The sequence below is a fragment of the Triticum aestivum genome, chromosome 3B (assembly GCF_018294505.1).
Source record: "Triticum aestivum cultivar Chinese Spring chromosome 3B, IWGSC CS RefSeq v2.1, whole genome shotgun sequence".
Taxonomy (NCBI): Eukaryota; Viridiplantae; Streptophyta; class Magnoliopsida; order Poales; family Poaceae; genus Triticum; species Triticum aestivum.
The window spans coordinates 328,822,554-328,849,142 of record NC_057801.1 but is presented as its reverse complement, the minus strand read 5'-3'; the positions used below and the strand labels follow the sequence as shown (position 1 = coordinate 328,849,142).

General features: G+C 50.2%; 1 protein-coding gene across 2 annotated transcripts; it reads right to left on the bottom strand.

Annotated features, from left to right (window-relative positions):
* Positions 1-962: 962 nt before the first annotated feature.
* LOC123065380 (uncharacterized) lies at positions 963-6,813 on the bottom strand. Of its 2 annotated transcripts, XR_006431007.1 has the most exons (7): positions 6,527-6,813; positions 5,777-5,941; positions 5,572-5,686; positions 5,446-5,482; positions 4,867-4,998; positions 2,611-4,319; positions 963-1,921 (listed from the first exon to the last, which is right to left on the bottom strand). XR_006431007.1 is itself a non-coding variant. In XM_044488678.1 (5 exons), the coding sequence occupies exons 1-4, from the start codon at positions 5,584-5,586 to the stop codon at positions 3,889-3,891; spliced, it is 615 nt and encodes a 204-aa protein (XP_044344613.1). In that variant the 5' UTR covers positions 5,587-5,736; the 3' UTR covers positions 963-1,921; positions 2,611-3,888. The 2 variants fall into 2 exon arrangements, 1 of the variants encoding a protein (XP_044344613.1); XM_044488678.1 differs by lacking the exons at positions 5,777-5,941; positions 6,527-6,813 and having other exon boundaries at positions 5,572-5,736.
* Between the last annotated feature and the right edge of the window lie 19,776 nt (positions 6,814-26,589).

Below are 26,589 nucleotides of genomic sequence, written 5' to 3'. Positions count from 1 at the left end.
CTTGATTCAATCCGTTCAGGAGCTGATGAAGACCTTACTACTCATGCTGAATTCTTTATCAACAACCTGAAGGAGACCTGGATCCGTCATTACGAAAACTCAAAGGTCTAGATCAGTCACTGTCCAATTGTGTATGTGATGACTGAGAAGCAAGGAAATGGGTAATTACAAACTTTTTTTGATGTGTTCACCATCTTTTTCATGTCTTTCATCAATGTTTTATTATGTTTCTGTTTGCATGTGTTCACATTTTTTGCTTTTTTGCTCTAGGCATTATTGCGGGTTTTACATGTTGGAATACCTTGCAAAATGGAAAGGTCGACGGGTCCCAGTGATCATAGATACAATGGTTGTGGAGCTCCGTAAAATATACACATGGAACTGGTTGATGAATGAAGATTTCAACAGACGGGCTTCAGCACAAGAATTTATAGAGTCAGCTGTCAAATCCGCGAACAAGAAGTACAAGTGATCGCTTGATTCTTCACACACATTCCTACCTTACATTCTGTGGCTGAGGAATGTAAGGTATCACTTTGTTCTTTGAAACTATGGCTGTGTGCTATGTTATGACTGCATCCCTATTTGTTGTAGTATATATAGTGGTGGCGTGTATGTGGCGTTGAATATTTATAATATAAGTGTGGTGCTGAACCTGTTTAGGTGTGACAAGAACTACTATATGTTAACTATTAGTTTGTTGTTGTGATTGTGATTACCAATTTGAGAGTTGGAGTGTGTTTACGATGGCTGAAACACGACAAATATAGTTGATCACGCACGGTTAGCACAAGTAATCACTTCATTTGTCTTTGGGTCTTTGCATTTGATAACTATTTCGGTAAGCACGGTTGTTTCAGTAGCAACTATTATCTCTCGTGTTTTTGCATGTTGTCATTTCAACTAGTTCGTGCATGGTATGTATACAATTGAATACGTGTGAAACAAAAAATACGTGGGCTGAAAAATGGTAAACTACATGAAGGCAGTTTCAGTAGCAACTACATGGCAGATTCAGTGCAGGCTGCATGGCAGATTTAGTAGCAACTACACAACAATTTTAGTTGTGCATACATGGCATTTTTTCCAATTTCTGTTTTCCACCAACATTCACTCCCACATATTTTAAACCTTGATCATCTACGTTACCAAATTGTCATCAACAACCAAGTTACAATCCTCCATAGTTGCTTTATGGATTGCCCGCCCCTTTCTTTGCCTTCTTGTGGTTTGCTTGAATTTCCAACCTCGATTTGTATCATATCTCTTTTGGATGCCCTTTTGTGACAGAACGAGGTGGGTTCCTGACCTGAGTCTGCATGCTTGCTGTTCCAGAACCTACCTCTGAGTTTTCAAAGGATGGACCCGTGGACGAAGGCACACTTGAGGTGCGGGGGAACTGATGTAAGGCTTCTTCAGCATTTCTCTTCTTGATCTCATCAAGCTCTCTTTTCAGGGCCTTCTTGTGCTTTTCTGCCACCCTGGCTGTCTCATCACTTTTGCATGCTTCATCTATTAGCTCAGCATAGTTCTTTGACAATACAACGTGCCTAACGGACTCCATGGTTGCCTCTGGTCTCTCATCATGTACAGCCAAACTGCAGTTGATGTTTGTGGCCCCAATGCATCGTTAGCGTCCCAAGTCCACCGTCGTCGTATGAAATGGTGGGGCAATCACGTGATCGCGTGCATGTCCATTACTTTGAGTATGTGGCAGCACACAATCCCATCCCGTTCGTATTTGCAGCATTGACAGTAGTATTCACCTTCGGTTATTGAGGCCTTGACAAAGTAGTTTCGTCCCTTGTCCGGGTCTTCAAGCTCTGAATCAGACATGCCCATGAGAGTACACACCTTGAAGGTTTGTTCGTCAACCTAGTAAGATGTGTACATGTTGGCCCGCTTTATTTCTTCTTGGGATCTGCATGTTTTGTGCTCGTTAAATTAGTATATCCTTTTTAGCACCTTTTGTTGATGTAGGTCACAACATAGCAAATGTATTAAATCAAAGATGGAAAATAAAGCTTTTTTATTTTCCACACATTTTATTTGTAATGATTGTTTCCCACATGGCAACTGCAGTGTATTAACATGGCAAATGCAGTTTCTTTCGCATTGCAAATGTAGTGTTCTTTCACATGGCAAATGCATTGTATTTTCACATGGCAACTGCAGTTTATTTCACATGGCAAATCCAGTTTATTTCACATGGCAACTGCAGTTTATTTCACATGGCAACTAGTGTCTTTCACACAATCAGCATGTCAAAAGATGGCAACAACTTTCATGTTACTGCAACTGAATCATGTTGTTCTCAATGCATTTGCCATGTGAAAATAAAGCTTGCATCATACATGGCAATTAAACTACATCCCACATGGCACCCACAACACATTCAAAGTGGAAGTTATACTTTGTTTCACAACAAGCAACATCTAATATTTGTTTTAGCAACTACATAGTTTTTTCATTTTTGTTTTGCGTTCATGTGTTGACTACAGATGTCAGCTTCAAATCAGCAGATATGGCAAACATATTTATTTACTTTTTTTAATCATTTTTCAATGTTGAATGTACATGGCAAATAAGATCGTAAGATCAATCGCTTACCTTTTAAATATCTTGGTGGTGTATATCTTGCTCATATGCCTCTCCATCAATAAGTATGTTAGCAATTTTGGCTACTTGAGTGCGATTTGCTTCTTGCTGTAGTTCAGATCCCAGTATTTTCTGTTGCAATGCTGAATATTTCTTGGCAAACTACAGCAATGAGTTGCCAGGGCTAACATAACGATTCAAAACAAGATTGAACCCTTTGTTGCGTTGTGTAATCCGCAGAAATGGAAAGAAGCACTGCATGAAGTAGGACGGCACCCAGTACATTCGCTTCTCCCACAAGCTATTTAGTGTCTCGTTGTCTTGGAATTGAGGTATGTTTCAATCATAGCTGTCTAGCTCCATTCAAACTCCTCCACCGTCAAGCTGTGGTCCACACACAACTCGAATGCCTTGTGTAGCTCTGGATGGTCAGCGAATAATGGTCCTAGCGTCTCTTCAACCTTCTTAATAATATGCCACCTATAGTGCCTATGCACTGCCAACGGAAAGACCTCCTCTATGCCTGCGCGCATGCTAAAATCCTGGTCCGTTATTATGTTCATCGGAGCTAGTCCATCCATGCACTCCAAGAAGGTTTTGAATAGCCAAGTGTAACCATCGGTATCTTCATTCTGAATGAGACTGCAACCAAACTGCAAGGACTGATTGTGGTTGTTTATTCCTATGAATGGAGCACATGACATCTTGTACATATTCATGAGATATGTTGCGTCGAACAAAATGCAATCATGGAAATGTTTGTAGGCTCTTCTTGCAGCACCATCCACCCAATACATGTTTTTGACACGGTCCTCATCGTCCAACCTTATCCTGTAGAAGAAATCACTATCTGCTTTTGCTTTCTCTTCGAAGTAGGCTATCATGGCTTCTATGTCAGCCAACCTGCTCTCTTTACGGTATTTTCCTTTAGGTTAGTGATGTCTGCTGGTATGTAAGGCATGCTACTCAGGCTCCCATCTCCGCTGTGGATCAGGGACAATATTTGGACCATTCTTGGTGGACCGATGTTACAATCATGTAGCAACCTTATGAATTTCTTCTCGATGGGACTGAATCCTCTGTGGGCACTCAAAAAGTTTACTAGGTCAAACTTCTTTATGAGGTCATGGTTGTGTTCTTCGACATATTTGGTGACCACCCACCATGCTCCATTTGTGTTTAGCTTCAACCGGAGAGGGCATCTCGTCTTGAGAATGACGCCTCTCTTTCGTTCTGGCATGACAGGCACAACACCTTTACCTTTCTTGTTCTTTCGTGCCTTGTAGCACCTTATCTCACCTCTGCTATACTCGTTAGTTTTTTAATTTTCCTATGGTATTCTGTGTTCACCGCAAATCCATGGAACATCGCATTTCTCTGGTAGTACTCCTTGGCATCTTCAAAAGTACCAAATCTCTGTCCAAGATATGGTGGCTGAGGTATCATGATTTCCGATTGTCCATCTTCTTCTTCCCCTTGCGCTTCGTCATCAGTTTCATCATTTACTTCAGTATTGGTGGCTGTTTCATCTGCTTGAGTGTTGCTTGTGCTGGTGTGCATAGGTGTGCTTGTCGGCATTGCTGCAACGATTGCCATTTCTGACACTGATTCCGCATTGTTTGTGGCAGCATTGGTGACTTGCTCATGGAATGCTCCTTCAATATGCTCTGAGGTTCCCGCAACAGATGTTCCTTCGCCACTGTTGATTGTAGTTGAAGCTCCTGCAAAAAATCAGGTACGTGTGTAAGCAGTATTGCTTGAATGGCATATTCGCTGTAATGAAATGATAGCAGCTGCATAAAATTTGTTCATGGCACTTGCATCTGGAACATTGTACACAACTGCAGCTGTATAATTTTACATGTATAAAGTGCTGGAATGTGCATCTTTGAAATCATGGCAACTGTAACCTATCATTTTTTTGGCATGATATCATTTGTATATGCAAGTCTTGAGCATCTGCATTTTTCCATGCATGGCAACTGCAGTTCTCTAGTCATGGCAGCTGCAGTTTACCTAATATGGCAGCTGCAGTTGCCAGGTCATGGCAACCAACATCTTAACATCAAAACTTGCATTCTAGATATGAGCCTACATGGCAAATGAAGGTAATCACAAATGGCAAATACACACAGACCAGATGATCATAGATTACTAATGGTCATATTCACTTGGTGGCATTTGCCACCCCCATCGTGACAAATGCATCGTTCCCAATGCTTTTGCACAAAGAAAATGCATGATGTTTTCTTGGTTCAGATATTTTACCTTGCTGCACCACATGTGCTAATTGAAGTTGCCGTGCCACTTCAATTTGGTGCGTTGTATCTGCATTACCGATGGCCTGCAATAGTGAAGCTTGCCACGAGACATTTGCTGGTGTGGTTGCATCATAATAACCTGCGATCACGTGGAAGTTAACTTTGAAAACATGCCAAACATAGTCCACCTAGGAAGACAACTACAGTTGACCAAGATTGACCAACTATTTTGTGTCAGGCATGGAAACTGTAGCTGTTAAAACATGGCATGTGTAGTTATTCAATTATGGCATCTGCAATTGTTGAGTCATGGTAACTGCAGTTGTTGAGACATGGCAACTGTTGTTGTTGAGACATGGAAACTGCCCACACATTTGTCTACATGTGCCAAATACAGCCTTGCAGGCTTGTCATCTGCACTTTCCATCATTTTCTTCATTTCTATCAACTACAAATTCAAGTTGCCATCTTTTTATTCATTTTATCATCACACCATGCAAGCACCAATGTCATCTAGTTTGCTTTACTGATATACTATCTGCAAAATCATTTTCATATGACTCCGTACGACGTTGATGGCATGTACCCGGCTGCCACCTGTCGCCACGTGCTGCATGATGGTCCTGTGTTTTTGCAAAATACTCGTAAGTCTTGCCATCCTTGCAAGTTATATTCGCCAAATCGACATTCTATTTTTCTTTATTTTCATTACCTTGATTTGCCACATTTGCTACTTGAAGTTGGTTTCTTGTATATCTATCACCGACCAGCCCCTCGTGTTCCAACTTGCGACGGTACCCCTGCTTGTGTGTTCGTGTCATAAGAACCTGCAAACAATGTCATTGTACTACATAAGTAGAATACCATTTTGAAGTCCACAAACATGTCAACTGTCCTTTTTTGATCATGCATCGTACCTAAGCTCATGTACTGCTCTAGTAGTGGTAGCAATGGTCCTGTAGAAATGAGTTGATTGTACTCTATTGCATCCCAAAATGGCACTTGCGGCCTTCGAGGAAACCATGGATCAGCCATGTCTTCATGATTCATTTTCTCTGCTTTACACACTATGTTTTTGGCAACTGCACGAATAAGAATGTATCATTACTCGGTATTTTGAATTCCATTTGTTTGCTATTTGCATATAAAAGGAAACATGGCAATCTTATCACATTTATGTCGTAAACAATTATTACAACATGGCAAGTAGGAATCATCGTAGGCGTGCATTTTTCAGATGATAGGGCAGGCATGTTCATCCCCTTTTATACGACCTGGATGGCAATTAGTTTGTTAAACTGATGGCAACTGACAATATAATATGATGGCAACTGACGACATAGATAGGTGGCAACTTCCAACATAGGTAGGTGGCAAATATTTTTTCCACTTCATATGACCTGTCCCAAATTTCTCTTTTCTGCCCTATTGTTAGTGAATCTCAAACATCCTCTTCGAACACCTGCTTTACAGCATCTGAAACCTAATTTCTTAGACCAGATCCGTGATAGAACATGGCAAATTCATGATCATTGGAGGGCAGAGGAGAATAAGCATGAATGACCGAAACTATGGATCTAGTCGCCATCTACATGGGAAATCAACGGCGGGTTTTGGGGGAGAGTGGGATGCGAGTTTGGGAAGGAGGAGGAGAGAGGTTTTCTAACCTGTGAGCTTTTTGCCATCTTTTTCCGTTGATGGGGGGGTGTGGGCGCTAGGGATCTGATCTGGTTGCCATGGCAACTAGAGAAGAAAGCCGACAGAGGAAGGGGAAGATCTGCCGATGCAGAGGTTGGAGACGATTGCGGGCGGTGGCAATGCGATTCCCAAGGGGGGATTCGGCCAATGGGTGCGTGAGGTTGTGCAGGCAGCGGGTTCGCTCGCCCGGACGAGCGGGCGATCGAGCCACACACCAGACGTGCAGGCTGTGGATGGAAGCGCCCGAACACCGTCGTGCGGGCTGGTCCGCGTATGTGCCACACAGGGCGTGCGACACACACCTCCTAAATGCCACATGTGTGGTGGTTATCCGCGTCCTTATTTTTAATAGCGAACTGCCCAACAAAATTGGCTGCCAACCAAACCAATTGGCAGTTGCCTTTTTTTATGTGCCAATCTGAACCTTCCAAGTATCCAAAGTTTATTTCCTTGTATACGTGGCAAGAGACCTGAACGTGATCCTTTCTCCTTTCCTACCAAAAATAACAAGGCACAAACGTGGCAGCTAATTAGAAGTCGCCAAATAAGCACAACTGATGGACAAACTTCTTCCTTTTAATCTCTTTCCTTTCGCTTCCAAACCCAGGAGGTGTGTTACGTCAAGTAAAACCAGCCCACATGCTAGCAATAATTATTTTTGTTCAAGTAACAGCAGACGTGCATATAAAGTTGGTAGAACGTGGATCTCTTTCCTTGTGTGCCAAGGAGAAAATGCTTCTTTTTAACTATTGCTGATCCACACGTCCTCTTTATCTCCAAAAGAAAATAACAAACCAAACTCCACGTATAGCTTTGCTTGGAAAGCCAAACGAATCTTGTTGTTTTTTTCCTCTCCAAGATGCAACAAGATGGCAATGAACTATAACAGCGGATTGATGGTGGTGATGGTGGCAACGGTGGTGAGGAAAGTAAGTGGCAATGAAAGACAATAATGAAGTGGCTGATGGTGTGCACGGATGCGACATTAACAAGACGTGACTAGAACTCGAAACTTTAAAAGACTAGACACTAAAACCAGCAACTCGACACATGATGCAACCAAAAATTTAATAAAACAAAAACTATGTGGTAATGGTGAAAAGGCTCAGACTGTCTGGGATATGATGAAATAATCAAAAGTCTTTTGTGGCTTTTTCTTGGACTCTAGGTATGAAGAACATATGCAATCTATACTACGAAAAATAGGAAAATCTCACCGAGCAACCTGAAAACTAATACCACTTGAGGGGCGAGGGTGTCCCGATCTTTCGATGAGATGATAACTATCGATTTGGTGGAGATGACTTTCATGATCCAACTACAAACCTGCACGACATTGTGACTTAGAAATTGCTAAACCAACTCTGAGAGGTTATTGACCACGCCGGAGCATGATCAACCCGACCACGAAGGTCTATTCCTTCAAGTAATCGAAGGATAAGGAAGAATATGATAGAGCAATATGAATATTGCGAATATAAATGAAGTGCTGATAAAATTGGGGTTCTAAAACCGGTCTTGGTCTGGTCGTTGGACACAAACGAAGTACACGAAGTTGCAGCAATGGATAACTTTTAACTAATTAAAACCCAAGTCTAAAAGATGCCTTAAGGTCTCTATTTATAGGGGAAAAGAGAGGGGATTTTATCCACCCTTGGTAAGGTGGGACTAAAACACCTCCTGAGTCGTTTCCCCTATAATACGGACTCTAAAAATAGCCTATGTAGCAGTATTACGAAATTACATGGGTCCGGCCCATAAATAAGGTGGCGCAACACCAATAATAAACGATGGATGAAATTTATGAAAGACCATCTTGTATATTTTGTCCATCTTCTTGTATGTCATCATGATGGCTTCAAAGTACGGAAATCTCCTCCAAAAACATAGTTCTTGTTCCCTTCACGCGCACCTTCATCACAAAGCTTGATAATGCTCTAGTGTTCATTCTTCTTGTCCATGCTCGACGCTTCAACTATAAGCAATACAAAGATATCTAAGTTAGGCAGCATCACATTCTTATGAACATTAGAAACATGACCAAGGAACAAAAGTACCTGATAATTCAACTGGCGTGCGCGAGGTCTAGTAGTTGACCCAATAGGTATAGCAGCAGGGGCTGGTGTAACTATGGTAGCCATGACCTCATCACCTCGCCCCGTTTGCGTCACTTGCCTAACGAGACTAGCCGTTTGAGTATTGTCGGGCCAGGCAACTTGTGCACGTTAGTGATACATATTTTGCATAACTTCCTTAGCATGTATATATCATCCAATCATCTCTTGTGTCATCGGTTGTTCCTACATATAAATAATTGCTAACCTGGTTTGAGCATTTCGCATAGTGGCCAAAGAAAATATCACAAAAAATAAGAGGGAAAAGCTTTTGAGCAAAAAGGAAAAGAAAACAAAGAGCTTGTAAGCAACGACAATAGTAGCATCCTGCCACATTGCTTCTCATTTGACATGATTGATCATATTGGATCATCGTGTGCGAGTTCATCGAGAATCATACATACATAGCCTACTTGGAATTGAAAGTCGACACGTTTTGTTTCTCATAGGTTGTGCACAAGTTCGTAACTCGCCCTTTGAGCAATCGTGCTACGTCTCTCTAGTGTTGTGCAAAACAAGCTTTTTCCGTGGTTAACACATTTTGTGTCATTCCTTGGTTGCTGTCATATTACGGGCTCCGCAGACCCAAGAAAGGTTTGAACTCTGGGGCGTGTGCAAAGAACTCAACCTCTCAACCCAATCGATCCACTTCTCTAACGACCTAGCTCGATGAACAAGAAGGAGAAAGACACAGCAGTTTACCCTGGTTTGGGCAACCTTGCGGTGTAAAACCCTACTCCTGCTTTGTGGTGGATTAGCCTCGCGGGGGCTGAGGACGAACTAGTACAAGTGGAAAAACAGCCTCTGGAGGCGTATTCTTGTGATGATCTCTTGGGGATTCGATCAGCTGATCACCCGATGAGTCAATCCTTTTCAATGGTGGTGGCTAGGCTATATTTATAGTGGCCTTGGTCCTCTTCCTCCAAAACTTAGGCGGGAAGGGATCCCACAACAGCCAAATTTGAAAGGGGACAAGAAGTACATATGACCCTGACGAAAAGTGGTATTTGCTTGCAAAGCTTCTTGTCATAACATCGTGGTGGGCTCGACGATGAAATTCGTCCTGCCGTTCTGGCAGTCCTGGTCTTGTTGCATGCAAATGGCAACCTTTGGCTGATTCCCTGGGACTCCACTCATGTGCTTGCCTCCTTTGCACCAAAGAGGAAACCTACCGCTCTGCACCGGCTGGCGTGCGCCCGGCCTTGGTTGTCATGGCTGATGTCATTTCAGCCCCGTGAGGCTGGGTCTTGCATAGAAATATCCGCTTTTTCAGGAGGCCACCTGAGGAGGCTGCTCCCTCAGGAGGTCTTGATGTCGCCCGCCTTGCAAGGCTTGGCCCATCGCGAGGGTATTATCTAGTCGTGGTTGAAAATGGGCTGTACCAGGCCATCAATGGAGCCACGCCATGGGCCGCAGGCAGGCAGGTCTGGGTACCCTAGTTTCCAGAACGCCGAAAGAACCCCGTGGGCCCAAGGCATGCTCGCACTTGGCTTCAAGGCGAACCAAAGGGCAAGTGCGGAACTCCACAGGCCCCAATCGCTTGTGGCTCGGGTTGACTCGTGGCGCTTGATAAGACGTGTGCTTATCTGCTTCCCCATGCTGCCTTAGCAACCGTTCAACTTGACAACTACCTGCTGCATGTAGACAAAATCATCATTACTGGGGATCGTGGGAGGCCGACGATTTACCTTCTCCTGGCTATAAATGGGGGAGCGGGCGGAGCCCCCTTCTCATCTTCGTCTTCTTGTTCCTTGTTCCTCCATATCCTTGCTTCACCGTCTTGCTAGCGTGTCCATGGCGCTGATCAGGAGGTTCTTCACAACAGAGAAAGGGAAAGCCTCCGAGGTGGAACCCGTGCTGCTCCCGCCGAAGAAGAGGCCGGATCACTCCTGGGAAGTGCCGACGAGGCCGTCATGACACGGCCTTGGCATGAACGGGCCCCGTCAGGCTTTCTGATTCCCTTGTATGCACGAGCGCAGGGCCCTGCGCACAATGATCGGCGCCACAAGGAGCGGAGCCATGGAGGAGGGCAAGTAACAGCCATGAGGCTGCCTCCTTTGCTGACCCACACCGAAGGCTCGGCCCTGGAGTTCATGGTGTGGGCGGCAACGCTGCAGCACACATGGATTCGCCTCCGAAGGCCCTTTGGAACAACTACTAAGGCCCTTTTGCTTAGTAGTTGTTGCTCCTCCTTAGGACTCCCACTATGGACGATCCCCCTTTCACTCTCGCGCTAGCTTAGTGCTCTGCATCGCCAGGACCCAGTCCCCAGGTAGGCTTCTACCATCACTGGTATGCCAGGCCGCGATGCCGTGGTCAAGGCCAGGAGGTGACCGGCCCGAGGTCCGGTGAGAGCCCCGGAGGCGTGATGCTCAAGAGGTCCCCTTTGACGCGCAAGCAGCTCCCGAAGGACTGAAAGGGAAGCACCCTTGCCCCAGCGAGGTCGCGAGGGTCGTGATGTAGATCGCAAGATTAACACTCAGCACATGTCTAGTGACTTATCTTGGCGATCCGTGTTTATCTTCACACTGCGGTGGCATCCTTCGCGTGATGCCTGGCCGCGTTTCCATAGCCGCGGCACTCCCTAAGCGACCCCTTCCCCTCCCCTCATCTAGGTGCTCTACGTCCTCGGGTCCCGGCTCCCGAGTGAGGCTCAGCCACCGCTGGTATGCCAAGTCGCGATGCCATGGACAAGGCCAGGGGTTGAGAGCTCGGGGGCCAGTAGGGGCCCTTGAGGCGCGATGCTTAGAGGCTCCCCCTTCAACGCACAAGCGAATTGGGGGGAGGAAAGGGATGGCTGGCCTCGCATAGGCATCTCGGAGTGATAGAGACCCACCACACCGGCTCCTGAGGTTCCTGCAGGTTAGCTGGAGGAAGGAAGCATAGCATACAATGGTGCTTGCCGACATACCGGCGATCCTTCCGCGAGAAGGTGGAGGCGCTGAGGACCTGGTGAGGTGACGTGTGCGGAGCTGGCCGCGAGCTAGAGCTCGGTCTCTCAGGTTTTTCAGCATTGTAGGGATAGGCCCATGCACAGACGCCGTGCCAACAGCCCCCATTGCGGGACAAACTCAAGGCAGGTTAGCAGCACGCGGGGGCCGCATGGGGAGGCCTTGCGAATAACAGTGCAATGGATATGACACCGGCAATAGCATAAAGTAGCTTGTAAAAGGGCGAAATCAGTTCTCATAGATGCACAAAATGATACACGCTGCGGGGCAGAGCCACACAACTTGAGGATAATGCAGCCCGAGGGTTTCCCTCAACTCAATGAACTAAAAAGTCACCTAGCACCATTGGGGTAGAAGTGTTGAAGTAGCTGAAGATGCGCGCCACACAAGTTGCTCCTCATGACCCAACAGGCTCCTGAGCCTCGGGGGGCTTCGGAGGCTCTCGCTCCTCCTCCGTCAGGACTGCCTGGCGCGTGGTTTCATGAGGCGCCAGGACGCCACACATGCATCGCTGGAGCAAGACAGCCAAGCTCGGCAGGCCGAATGGCATGCAGACGTAGCTGTAGGGTGGCCTCCACCATCCGATGCTAGACGGCCAGAGGAGCTCCTAAGAAGTAGCTCCGTTGAGGCCCGGGATGTTGACGCTGATGCGTAGCCCGCCACTTGTGTCCTGAGCAATAGCTGCATTGAGTGGCATGGGTCGTCGCTCGCCTCACATGGCCCACGCCTCCTGAAGATCTTCGATTGCCCTGGTGATGAACTCCTGCTCGCTTGGTGCCTTGCTCCCTGTGCCTTGCTCCTGGAAGCACGCCTTGAAGCACGCCTCCACATGGTGCCCGAACGCAAGGTGAGAGGCCTTCCAGAGAAGAGCCCCCCAGCCCAACCTGAGGGCGGCGTCGGGTGCGCCTCCCTATGCAAGCGGGAAAGGCGCCCCAGTAGAGTGCAAGGGGCCCGGGTCACGATCAGTAGGCATGCCAGCCTCCTGAGTGCCGCTGAGGAGGAGCTACTTCTTCTTTGGGGCAACCTCAGGGGAAAGGGTGACGCCCTCGCCATCCGAGTTCTCGGCCGCTGCGGCCTGGTAGGCGCGCTCGAGGGAGCACACCGCATATTTCTCATTGCAGGCGACCGTGATGATGCCACCGCTTCCTGGCATCTTGAGGCCGTTGTAGCCGTGGTGCGTTGCCGCCATGAACTTGACGAGGGCTGGGTACCCGAGGATGGCATTCTACGGCAGGAGAATGTGAGCAACATCATAGTCGATGAGCTCGGTGCGGTAGTTGTCATGCTCGCCGAAGGTGACGGGGAGGCGAATCTGCACGATGGGGTGCGTGGAGCCGTCGATCACCCGTGAGAATGGCTTGGTGGGCTGAAGCTGGTCATATGGCACCTGGAGCCTGTCAAATGTCTCGACGGAGAGGACATTGATCCTAGCACCACCGTCGACGAGTGTCTTCACGTCAAGAACGTTGTTGATGGTACGTGAGCAGAGCATGGGGAGCACGCCTGAAGTGGCCGCGCACTTGATCTGGTCCGAAGGGTCGAAAGTGATGGTGTACTTGGACCACCTGAGCGGACACGACACCTCGAGCTTGGGGAGGGCCGCATTCACCTCACGAGCGAACTGCTTGAAGATGCGATGGGAGGGAGGGGCATGGGCACTCGCCAGGATGCAGGCGCTAGCACGAGGCTCTTGGAAGCCCCCAGCCCCATCGTCCTGGCGGTGGTCGTCGTTCCTTCTTGGTGGTGGTGGCAGTGGAGGGTGGCCAGCGTTGCCCTGAGGACGGTCCTCGCGAGGCTGATCCTGCCATGGCCTGTCGCGAGGCTGGCCCTTCCAGCGGTCTTCACGAGGTTGATCACACCGACCTTGATGGGGGCCACGATCGTCCCAGTGGCCTCCGCTACGACCTCCTCCACGGCCGTAGCCACGGTCGTTGCGCTCATGGCGATGGACAAGGCGCCGATCCCGGATAGCCCTGAGCTCTTGGCAGTCGTTGGTCAATGAAATATGCTCTAGAAGCAATAATAAATGTGTTATTTATATTTCCTTATATCATGACAAATATTTATTATTCATGCTAAAATTGTACTAACCGTAAACTTAGTACATGTGTGAATACATAGACAATACAAAGTATCCCTGGTATGCCTCTAATTGACTAGCTCGTTAATCAAAGATGGTTATGTTTCCTGACCATAGACATGTGTTGTCATTTGAGGAACGGGATCACATCATTAGAGAATGATGTGATGGATAAGACCCATCCGTTACCTTAGCATAATGATTGTTAAGTTTTATTGCTACTACTTTCTTCATGACTTATACATGTTCCTCTGACTATGAGATTATGGAACTCTCAAATACTGGAGGAAGACCTTGTGTGCTATCAAATGTCACAACGTAACTGGGTGATTATAAAGATGTTGTACAAGTGTCTCCAAAGGTGTTTGTTCGGTTGGCATAGATCGAGATTAGGATTTGTCACTTCGTGTATCGGAGATGTATTTCTAGGCCCTCTCGATAATGCTCATCACTATAAGCCTTGCAAGCAATGTGACTAATGAGTTAGTTGTAGGATGAAGCATTACAGAACGAGTAAAGAGACTTGCCGGTAACTATATTGAACTAGGTATGATGATACGGCCTATCGAATCTCAGGCAAGTAACGTACCGATGACAATGGGAACAACGTATGTTGTTGTGCGGTTTGACCGATAAAGATCTTCGCATAATATGTAAGATCCAATATGAGCATCCAGGTTTCGCTATTAGCTATTGATCGGAGATGTGTCCCGATCATGTCTACATAGTTCTCAAACCCGTAGGGTCCGCACGCTTAACATTCAATGACGATTTGTATTATGAGTTATGTGTTTTTGACGACCGAAGTTTGTTCGGAGTCCCGGATAAGATCACGGACATGACAAGGAGTCTCAAAATGGTCGAGAGGTAAAGATTGATATATTGGAAGGTTATGTTCAGACATCAGAAAAGTTTCGTAGAGGTTCGGACATTTTTCGGAGTACTGGGAGGTTATTGGACCCCCCCCGGGAAAGTTAATGGGCCTACATGGGCCTTAGTGGAGAGCGGAGGCAACGCCTAGGAGGTGGCGCGTGCCCCCCAAGCCCAATCCGAGTTGGACAAGGGGTGGGGCACGGCCGCCCTTTTCCTTCTCCCTCTCCACTTCTTTCCCCCTTTCCCACTCTAGAAAAGGAAAGGGGAATCCTACTAGGACTAGGGTGTCCTAGGAGGACTCCCCCCTTGGCGTGCCCCCTCTAGGCCGGCCGCCCCCTCCTCCCCTACTTTATATACGTAGGTAGGGGGCACCGCAAAGGCACGTAAATTGTTCTCTTCGCCATGTTCGTTGCCCCCTCCACAGTTTACTCCTCCGGTCATAATGTCGTAGTGCTTAGGCGAAGCCCTGCACGGATCACATCATCAACACCGTCACCATGCCATCGTGCTGATGGAACTCTCCCTTGACCCTTTACTGGATCAAGAGTTTGAGGGATGTCATTAAGCTGAACGTGTGCTGAAAACGGAGGTGCCATACATTGGGGTACTTGGGTCGGTTGGATCATGAAACGTTCGACTACATCAACCGCGTTTACTAACGCTTCCGCTTTTGGTCTATCGGCGTTCTGGAAATGGGGGTCCCCAGACTTGCCTGCCTGCGGCCTGCAGTGTGGCTCACCAGCGGCCCAGTACGGCTCGTCTTCATCAACTCAAGCTCAAGACCCTCACGAGGGGCCAAGCCTTGCGGGGCGGACGACACAAGGCCTCCTCAGGGGTACCTCACGAGGTGCTCATGACGCAAGCCATGACGATCAACACCAGGCGGGCGCCAGGCCGACGCCAGCCTGCACAGTGTCCTCATTTCCTCCTTGGTGCAAAGGGGGCAAGCGCAGGCGCGGAGTACCAAGGCATCATGCAAAGGTTTCCATATCGGTGCAATAAGACCAAGACCTGTAGTACGGCAGGACGGAGGTCACCGTGGAGTCAAAGACGGCGTCATCGCCAGTGCCTTTGGCAGTCGAAGACCACCTTTAGTCAGGACAGCTTGTACTAGCTGTCCCCTTTCAAAATGGCCGTTGTTGGCTCCCTTCCCGCTCAATACTTGGGAAGAGGACCAGGGCCTCTATAATTAGAGATAGCCACCACAGTAGGAAGGGGGCTCTTCTGGAATCAGACCGAGACCTAGCTCATCCACACATCACCACAAGAACACCTCTCGTGAGGCTGTTCTTCCTCTGTACTGTTCATCATCTGCCCAAGAGCCAATCCACCACACCACACACTGGATTAGGGTATTACACCACAACGGTGGCTCGAACCAGTATAAACCTCGTGTCTCTTGTGTTGTTCATCTTGCTAGCTTAGAATCGCGGCGAGGTTGTGGGCGTCTTTTGGTAGGGAGAAGATCTTCGTGCACACCCCAGAGCTCAAACCTTAAGGGTTTTGCCAGAACCCGATATCCGACATTTGGCGTGCCAGGTAGGGGTGCGTCGGAATCTTCTTTCCGCTGATCTACATTCTGTCACTTTGTCGCATCCATGGCAGACACTCGCCGAGCTCGTGCCGAGCACTAGGCTGCTCTCGCCGCCCGTGTCGCCCAGACGGCTCCCATCGGCGGGCCACCTCGTCGTTCTCTGTCGCCTGCCGCCACCGGCCCGGCGGGGAACGAGCAGCAAGCATCTTCGCTGCACCCCTCGGTGCGGCGGGAAGGCCACACCGCCACTCCATCGCTGACCCCAGCTGGGTCGTCGTCTCATGCTCGTCACGCCCCCACAGATGCGTAGGCCGCGTTCCTCCTGGCATGTGAGCTCCTGCACTACCGCCTCGTCGATGATCTCTACGAATAATGGTTCGCTCACATCATCGAGCTCGTCAGCGCCGCAGGGGGATCTCCCGCGCCTCCTTCTCGTTACCTCGCCCTCCGTCCTGCTTGGGCGACGTGGCTCAGGGAGCGCCTTCGCCAACTCCTCCCCAAGAAGGCACCCTGGCTCCAAGGCACGCGGCCCCTGGACGTGACCCACCGCGTCCGGTGCCCGGGCGGCAAGAAAGGAGCTGCCAAGAAATCCCTCAGCCTCAAGAAGGTGCTCACGTGCTCCCTTCACCAGCACAGCAAGACCGCATCCCGGCACCAGCACGCCAAGACCCCGTGCTGCCTCTGGCGGCGGCACGCAGGAACCATCAAGAACAAGCCCCGCGCCTGCAAATGGCTCTGGTGGCCACCGCAGGTTGCTGCTCCTTCACCCCCGAGCTGCATAGCATCGCCTGGCCCCGCAAGTTCAAGCCGGAGCTACCTCCTCGCTACGACGGTACTGCCGACCCCGCAGAGTTCCTGCAGCTCTACAAGCTGGGCATCGAGGCCGCTAACAGAGACAAAAAGGTCATGGAGAACTGGTTTCCCATGGCGCTCAAGGATCATGCCCGCACCTGGCTCCTGAACCTGCCTCCCGGCTCGATCTCCTCTTGGGATAAGATGCGTAGCCGCTTCATCTCCAACTTCCAGGACACTCACGACCGCTCTCCGGCCATGGGTGACCTGCGCCGCATCAAGCAGCAGCCTGGAGAGACCCTGCAGAAGTACATCCATCGTTTCAACAGGGCCCGCCTCAAGATCCCCAAGGTGACAGACGAGGCCATCATCTCAGCGTTCTCTGATGGCGTCCGTGACGTTAAGATGAAGGAGGAGCTCACCATCCATGAGGATCTGTGCATATCTCTCGAGCTGTTCAACCTGGCGACCAAGTGCGCAAGAGCTGAGGAAGGACGCCTCTCCCTCCTCGAGCTACCAGCTGCAGACCCGGAAGAGAAGAAGGCCAAGTCCAAGGACGTGAAGTGCAAAGGAGCAGCCGTACTCGCGGCAGAACCAGACACGAAGCGCGGCAGGGACCAGCCGGAGTCGTCCAAGGGCAACCGGTTCTGCGCCTACCACAATCTCTACACCCACAACACCAACGAATGCCAGAAGCTCAGGGCCGTTTGAGAAGGACGCATCGATCGATGCCCTGAGCGCAATGACCGGGGCTACGGCCGAGGAGGAGGACGAGGCGGAGGACGATGGGATGACCGAGGCCCTCGCCAGGAGTGGCATGACCGACCTCGCGAGGATCGATGGTAGGACCAGCCTCGCGAGGGAGCCTGGAGGGATCAGCCTCGCGAGGACCGCCCATAGGGCAACGCAGGCCTTCCTCCTCTACCACCACCGCTAAGAAGGAATGACGGCCACAACCAGGATGAGGGGGCCGGGGGCTTCCAGGAGCCCTGTGCTATCGCTTGTATCTTGGGTGGTGCCCAGGCCCCAGCCTCTCAGTGCATCTTCAAGAAGTTTGCTCGCGAGGTGAATGCAGTCCTCCCCAAGCTCGAGGCCACGTGCCCGCTCAGGTGGTCTGAGTATGCCATCACTTTCAGCTCAGCAGATCAAGTCAAGTGTGTGGCTACAGCTAGCGTCCTTCCAATGCTTTGTTCCCCAGTCATACCAAACGTGCAAGTTACTAGGACCCTAATCGATGGCGGCGCAGGGCTCAGTGTTCTATCCGTCGAGACATTCAACAACCTTCAAGTGCCATATGATCAACTTCACCCTACCAAGCCTTTCTTAGGAGTTACTGACGGCTCCACCACCATGATAGGGCAGGTCCGCCTCCCTGTCACTTTCGGACAACGCAACAACAACTGCACCGAGCTCATCGACTTTGACGTCGCCCACATCCTCCTGCCATACAATGCCATCCTCGTGTATCTGGCCCTGGCCAAATTCATGGCGGTGACCCACCATGGTTACAATGTCCTGAAGATGCCAGGAAGCGATGGAATCATCACAGTCCCCTACGAAGAGAAGGATGCGATGTGCTCCCTCGAGCGCGCCTTCCAAGCTGCATCAATTGAGGACCCAGACATCAAGGGCGAGAACCCTCCCGAGGCACTTCCCAAGAAGAAGAAGACATCTCCCAACTTAAGGCCTCAGGAGGTTGGCGTCCTAGGAAGTGTTGCATCAGGATCCGTGCCCATGCAAGGGGCGCCTCCCTCCATCACATAGGAAGGCGTGCTCGACGCCCTCCTCGGGCAGGGCTTGGGGACTCTCTTCTGGAGGGCCTCAAACTTTGTGAAGCTCACGAGGGAGGCGCTCAGGCACCACTTGGAGGCGTGCTTCGCAGCACATTTCCCTCAGGAAGGCATGGGGCATGGAAAGCCCAACCCTCAGGAGTTCATCACCAAGACCACACAGGAGCTTCAGGAAGCTAGAGCCATACGCGGCGGCCACCGTCTACCTGGTGTAGCTCCCCATCCAGGCGAGGATAGCGGGCTACGCATCTGCATCAATTTCCCAGGAATCAACCGAGCCACATCTTAGGAGCGCTTCTGGCCTTCGCGCGTGGGGCGTTGCTAGGGTCTGCCGCACAGCTACATTCGCATGCCTTTCGACCTGTCGAACATGGCTACTACTCACCAAAGCCATCTACGGAGCATTATGGTAGTTCAGGAGGCCAGGCATCATGTGGTCCTGGCGGAGATGGAGATGGTCCTCGAGGAACCGCCTGGACCCCCAGAGCCTGTCGAGGATCAGGGCTCCGGTGGCTCATGAGGATCGGCCTCTTCACCGCGCATCGTCAGCTACTCCGACACCCCTTGTACAATGGTACTAGGTGACATCTTTTGAGTTCATTTCAGCTGGGAGCGCCCTCACGGCTGTATCATTCTCAGGCCGCATGGGTCTGTCCCTGCAACATATATCCCTTTTGCTTATGTCTTTAGTTTACCTTGCTGGGGGCGCCCCTCGGGCTACATCATCCCCAAGCCGCTCGGGTCTGACCCAGTGGCATGTACCCTTTCCGCGTTTATCTAAGTTGACTTGCCTTTCATGCTTAACCTGCCTATGATTATCGCTTGCTCGATTGACACCTACGCTTAGAGCTGCTCACGCTGGCACGACGCTTGCGCATGCGTCTATCCCTGCAACGTCGACAAATCTGAGTGGTCGAGCTCTGGCCCGCGGCAGCCCCACAAGCGTCACCTCACCAGGCCCTCAGTGCCCTCATCACTCTCTCGGAGCAACCAATGGCCGGCCGTCGACATAATGGCAACTCGTGCTTCTCTCGTGTTGGTTTACAGGAACTTCCTGAGGTCTAAAGCGGGTGGATCCATGAGCTCTCTCTCTCTCTCTCTCTCCTGCGCGATCCGCTTGCGCGTTGAAAGGGGGGCTCCTGAGCATCGCGACGCAGGAGATCTTACTGGCTCTCCAGCCCTCACCCCCTGGCCTTGTCCACGGCATCGCGACCTGGCATACCAGCGGCGACTGAGCTCGCTTGAGGGCCGGGACCAGAGGATGTAGATCACCAAGGAAAGTGTGGGGAAGAGAATGGAAGCTCGCGAGGGCCTGACCCAGCTACATCTCAGCTGCCGACGTACAAGTCTGGCGCACCGCGAAGGGGCAACTTCATGTTTCTGAGATAAGTTTCACGCCTGGAATAGCTAATTGATGTGACAGATAATCTCCACTTAATGCGGCCCCATAGCGGCGATGTTGCCTGCCTTTCTACCTTTCAGCGGCTAGTTGTGCGCTAAAGGGGACCTCCTGAGCATCGCGCCTCAGGGGCACTTACTAGACCTCGGGCCGCTCACCTCTTGGCCTTGACCACGTCACCGCGACCTGGCATACCAGTGACAGCTGAAGCCTGCCTGGGGACCGGGATCTGTCAGCGTAGAGCACCAAGTCGTCACGAGTTTAGAAAGGGGGAACCAAGCCGGGACAAGACAAGCATTCGCACCGCTTCATAATAAGGATAATATCAACAAAAGACATCGTGGACCCTTTACATGCCCCCACGGGGTGTTTTATTGATTCCTCGCAAGGAACAAAAGACGTGAATCCTAAGGATCTCTAACTACACGAGCCTCCATGGTCGACGCCATCATCAACAGTTGGCCACGGGGGCTGACACCAACCCCATCCAGATCAGCTGCTGCAACGGCCTGATGCAGTCGCCTTGCTCCGGGCATGGCGCGAGCTCGGGGGCACGTAGCTGTCGTTGCTCGTCTCCGGAGTCTCGAAGAGCTCGGGAGAGTCGCTGGACTCCCAAGCATCGCTCCCGCTGCCGGAGGAGCCGGTGGGGAAGCGAGCGGCATGCCTAGCCCCTGCTGCATCGATGCCTAGACTGTCTGCTTTGGGGAAGCACTCCAGGCAGCGGCCTTCTGCGTCAAAGACCTTGAAGAGCATCAAGGAGGCGCCATCGTATTCGAAATGAATCATGAGGGCACCCCCTGTTCGGCAGACCCGGGCGACCTCGCCCCAGCCTTGGGTCATGAAGACCTTGCCCGGAGCGACGACTTCAACCTCCGCTCCGGTCGCCGGAGCACCACAGTCGGTGTGCTGCACCCAAAGCTCGAGAGGCCCCCTCGGCGACATCTCGAAGGCGAAGAATGGAGGGAAGCGGATCCAGGTGCTTGGAGAAATCAGGCATGGAGCACGAGCTTGTGAGAGGAGTCCGCGGCGTGGACTCCAGGAGCGACGGCGCGCGCCACCATGGCCCGTCGACCTCGCCTAATGCGCGGGCGGCGTCGCTCGTCGTCCCTTTCTCCAGGGCCCTCGGACCGGGCATACAGGGGTAGCGGGAACCCAAGAGGTGGCTGCTCGCACCAAGGCCTCGTCATCTCCGGCCTCGCAACCTCGTCGCGGTGGCACAGGACCGACCGTTTCTTCGGCGGGAGCGGGTCAGGCCCCTCTCGGGGGGCCTTTCCTTCCTCTGTGGTAGAGAACCTACGGATCGGTGCCATTGGCGTCGAGAATGGAGGTGGAGCAAGGGAGAAGAAGCCGGTGGAGCAAGAAGAGATGGACAACGGGGGCTCACGCCCCTCCGTACTTATAGTCTAGGGGAGGCCAACCGTCGGCCTCCATGATCACAGGTAATGATGACTATTTTTGCATGCAGCAGGGACTCGTCAAATCGGGCAGTTGCCAAGGCAGCATGGGGAAGCGGAGACGCCCACGTCCAATCAGCCACCACGCGTCGAGCAAGGCCGCAGGCTGTTGGGGCCCACGGTGCTCCGCACTTTCCCTTTGGCTTCGCTGCTAAGCCAAGTTCGAGCACGCCTTGGGCCCGGGGGCTATTGTCGGTGTTCTGGGAACGGGTGTCCCCAGACTTGCCTGCCTGCGGCCTGCAGCATGGCTCATCAGCGGTGCAGTACGACCCATCTTCGTCAACTCAAGCTCAAGACCCTCGCGAGGGGCCAAGCCTCGCGGGTCAGATGACACAAGGCCTCCTCAGGGGCGGCCTCACCAGGCAGGCTCGCGAGGAGGCGGAGAGATCAAGGCGAGGGATACCTCGCGAGGTCCTCATGACACAAGCCATGACGATCAAGACCAGGCGGGCGCCAACCTTCACAGTGTCCTCGTTTCCTCTTTGGTGCAAAGGGGGCAAGCGCAGGCACGGAGTACCAAGGCATCATGCAAAGGTTTCCATATCGGTGCAACAAGACCAAGACCAGTAGGACGGAAGGACGGAGGTCACCGTGGATCCCAAGACGGCGTCATCGCTAGTGCCTTTGGCAGTCGAAGACCATGTTTATTCAGGATAGCTTGTACTAGTTATCCCCTTTCAAAATGGTCGTTGTTGGCTCCCTTCCCGCTCAATATTTGGGAAGAGGACCAAGCCCTCTATAATTAGAGATAGCCGCCACAGTAGGAAGGGGGCTCATATGGTATCAGACCGAGACCTAGCTCGTCCACACATCACAACGTAACTGGGTGATTATAAGGATGCTCTACAAGTGTCTCCAAAGGTGTTTGTTGGGTTGGCATAGATCGAGATTTGGATTTGTCACTCCGTGTATCAGAGATGTATTTCTGGGCCCTCTAGATAATGCTCATCACTATAAGCCTTGCAAGAAATGTGACTAATGAGTTAGTTGCGGGAAGAAGCATTACAGGACGAGTAATGAGACTTGCCGGTAACGAGATTGAACTAGGTATGATGATACAGACGATCGAATCTCGGGCAAGTAACATACCGATGACAAAGGGAACAACGTATGTTGTTGTGCGACTTGAGACAATATGAGCATCTAGGTGCCGCTATTAGTTATTGATCGGAGATGTGTCTCGATCATGTCTACATAGTTCTCGAACCCGTAGGGTCCGCAAGCTTAACATTCGATGATGATTTGTATTATGAGTTATGTGTTTTTGATAACCGAAGATTGTTCGGAGTCCCAGATAAGATCACGAACATGACAAGGAGTCTTGAAATGGTCGAGAGGTAAAGATTGATATATTGGAAGGTTATGTTCGAACATCGGAAAAGTTTCGTAGAGGTTCGGACATTTTTTGGACTACCGGGAGGTTACCGGACCCCCCCCCCCCCGGAAAGTTAATGGGCCTACATGGGCCTTAGTGGAGAGAGGAGACAACGGCCAAGAGGTGGCGCGCGCCCCCCCAAGCCCAATCCGAGTTGGACAAGGGGTGGGGGCGTGGCCTCCCTTTTTCTTCTCCCTCTCCACTTCTTTCCTGCTTTCCCACTCTGGAAAAGGAAAGGGGAATCCTATTAGGACTAGGGAGTCCTAATAGGATTCCCCCCTTAGCGCGCCCCCTCTAGACTGGCCGCACCCTCCTCCCCTCCTCTATATACATGGGCAGGGGGCACCGCAAAGGCACGTAAATTGTTCTCTTTGCCGTGTGCGTTGCCCCCTCCACAGTTTACTCCTTCGGTCATAACATCGTAGTGCGTAGGCGAAGCCCTGCACGGATCACATCATCAACAACGTCACCACGCCATCGTGCTAATGGAACTCTCCCTTGACCCTTTACTGGATCAAGAGTTTGAGGGATGTCATCGAGATGAACATGTGCTGCACACGGATGTGCCATACGTTGGGGTACTTGGGTCGGTTGGATCGTGAAACGTTCAACTACATCAACCGCGTTTACTAACGCTTCCGCTTTTGGTCCATCGGCGTTCTGGGGACGGGGTCCTCAGACTTGCCTGCCAGCAGGCTGCAGCGTGGCTCACCAGCGGCCCAGTACGACCCGTCTTCATCAACTCAAGCTCAAGACCCTCATGAGGGTCCAAGCCTCACGGGGCGGACGACACAAGGCCTCCTCAGGGGCGGCCTCACCAGGCAGGCTCACGAGGAGGCAGAGAGATCAAGGCGAGGGGTACCTCACGAGGTGCTCATGACGTAAGCCCTTACGATCAAGATCAGGCGGGCGCCAGGCCGGCGCCAGCCTGCGCAGTGTCCTCGTTTCCTCTTTGTTGCAAAGGGGGCAAGCGCAGGCGCGGAGTACCGAGGCATCAGGCAAAGGTTTCCATATCGGTGCAACAATACCAAGACCAGCAGGACGGCAGGACGAAGGTCACCGTGGAGCCCAAGACAGCGTCATCGCTAGTGCCTTTGGCAGTCGAAGACCACCTTTAGTCAGGATAGCTTGTACTAGTCCCCTTTCGAAATGGCCGTTGTTGGCTGCCTTCCCGCTCAATATTTGGGAAGAGGACCAGGGCCTCTATAATTAAAGATAGCCACCACGGTAGGAAGGGGGCTCATCTGGAATCAGACCGAGACCTAGCTCTTCCACACATCACCACAAGAACACCTCTCGCGAGGCTGTTCTTCCTCTGTACTGTTCATCATCAGCCTAAGAGGCAATCCACCACACCACACACTTGATTAGGGTATTACACCACAACGGTGGCCCGAACGAGTATAAACCTCGTGTCTCTTGTGTTGTTCATCGTGCTAGCTTAGAATCGCGGTGAGGTTGTGGGCGTGTTTCACTAGGGAGAAGATCTTCATGCGCACCCCAGAGTTCGAACCTTAAGGGTTTTGCCGAAACCCGATATCCGACATGGTCTATGAGGGTACGTGGACACACTCTCCCCCTCTCGTTGCTATGTATCTCCAAGATAGATCTTGCATGAGCGTAGGAATTTTTTCTAAATTGCATGCTAGGTTACCCAACAATGGTATCCGAGCCAGGTTTATGCGTAGATAATTTTCATGAGTGGAACACAAAGAGTTGTGGGCGATAATAGTCATACCACTTACCACCAACGTCTTACTTTGATTCAGCGGTATTGTTGGATGAAGCGGCCCGGACCGGCATTACATGACCGCGTTCATGAGACTGGTTCTACCGACGTGCTTTGCACACTGGTGGCTGGTGGGTGTCTGTTTCTCCAACTTTAGTTGAATCGAGTTTGACTACGGCCGGTCCTTGTTGAAGGCTAAAACAACACAGTTGACAAAAATCATTGTGGTTTTGATGCGTAGGTAAGAATGGTTCTTGCTAGAAACCCATAGTAGCCATGTAAAACTTTCAACAACAAAGTAGAGGATGTCTAACTTGTTTTTTCCAGGGCATGTTGTGATGTGATATGGTCAATACATGATGTGATATAAATTTTTGTATGAGTTGATCATGTTTTGTAACAAAGTTATCGGCAACTGGCAGGAGCCATATGGTTGTCGCTTTATTGTATGAAATGCACTTGCCATGTAATTGCTTTACTTTATTACTAAGCGGTAGCGATAGTTGGCGAGACGACAACGATGCTACGATGGAGATCAAGGTATCAAGCCGGTGACAATGGAGATCATGACGGTGCTTTGGAGATGGAGATCAAAGGCACAAGATGATGATGGCCATATCATGTCACATATTTTGGTTGCATGTGATGTTTATATTTTATGCATCTTATTTTGCTTGGTATGGAGGTAGCATTATAAGATGATCCCTCACTAAATTTCAAGGTATAAGTGTTCTCCCTGAGTATGCACCGTTGCTACAGTTCGTCGTACCGAGACACCACGTGATGATTGGGTGTGATAAGCTCTACGTTCACATACAACGGGTGCAAGCCAGTTTTTCACATGCAGAATACCGAGGTTAAACTTGACGAGCCTAGCATATGCAGATATGGCCTCGGAACACTGAGATCGAAAGGTCAAACATGAATCATATAGTAGATATGATCAACATAGAGGTGTTCACCATTGAAAACTACTCCATCTCACGTGATGATTGGACATGGTTTAGTTGATATGGACCACGTGATCATTTAGATGACTAGAGGGATGTCTATCTAAGTGGGAGTTCTTTAGTAATATGATTAATTGAACTTTAATTTATCATGAACGTAGTCCTGATAGTTTTTTGCATATCTATGTTGTTGTAGATCAATGGCCCGTGTTGCCATTCCCTTGAATTTTAATGCGTTCCTAGAGAAAGCTAAGTGGAAAGATGATGGTACCAACTACACGGACTGGGTCCGTAATTTGAGGATTATCCTCATTGCTGCATAGAAGAATTACGTCCTTGAAGCACCGCTAGGTGGAAGGCCTGCTGCAGGAGAAGATGCTGATGTTATGAATGTCTAGCAAGCTCGATCTGATGAATACTCGATAGTTCAATGTGCCATGCTTTACGGCTTAGAATCGGAACTTCAAAGACGTTTTGAAAGTCATGGAGCATATGAGATGTTCTAGGAGTTGAAGTTCATATTTCAAGCAAATGCCCAAGTTGAGAGATATGAAGTCTCCAACAAGTTTTACAGATGCAAGATGGAGTAGAATAGTTCTATCAGTGAACTCATACTCAGAATTTCTGGGTACCATAACCACTTGACCCAGCTGGGAGTTAATCTTCCTGATGATAGTGTCATTGACAAAGTTCTTCAATCACTTCCACCAAACTATAAAGGCTTCATGATGAACTATAATATGCAAGGGATGGAAAAGACAATTCCTGAGCTCTTCGCAATGATAAAGGCTGCCGAGGTAGAAATCAAGAAGGAGCATCAAGTGTTGATGGTTAACAAGACCACAATTTTCAATAAAAAGGGCAAAGGGAAGAAGGGAAACTTCAAGAAGAATAGAAAGCAAGTTGCTACTCCCAGGAAGAAGCCCAAGTCTGGACCGAACCCTGAAACTGAGTGCTTCTACTACAAAGGGACTGGTCACTGGAAGCGGAA

Coding starts and splice junctions, on each gene's coding strand:
- LOC123065380 (XM_044488678.1), bottom strand. Junction 4,999..5,445: donor TGGCGACAGGTGGCAGCCGG/GTACATGCCATC, acceptor ACGTGATCGCAG/GTTATTATGATGCAACCACA. Junction 4,320..4,866: donor AGCACATGTGGTGCAGCAAG/GTAAAATATCTG, acceptor GATTTTTTGCAG/GAGCTTCAACTACAATCAAC.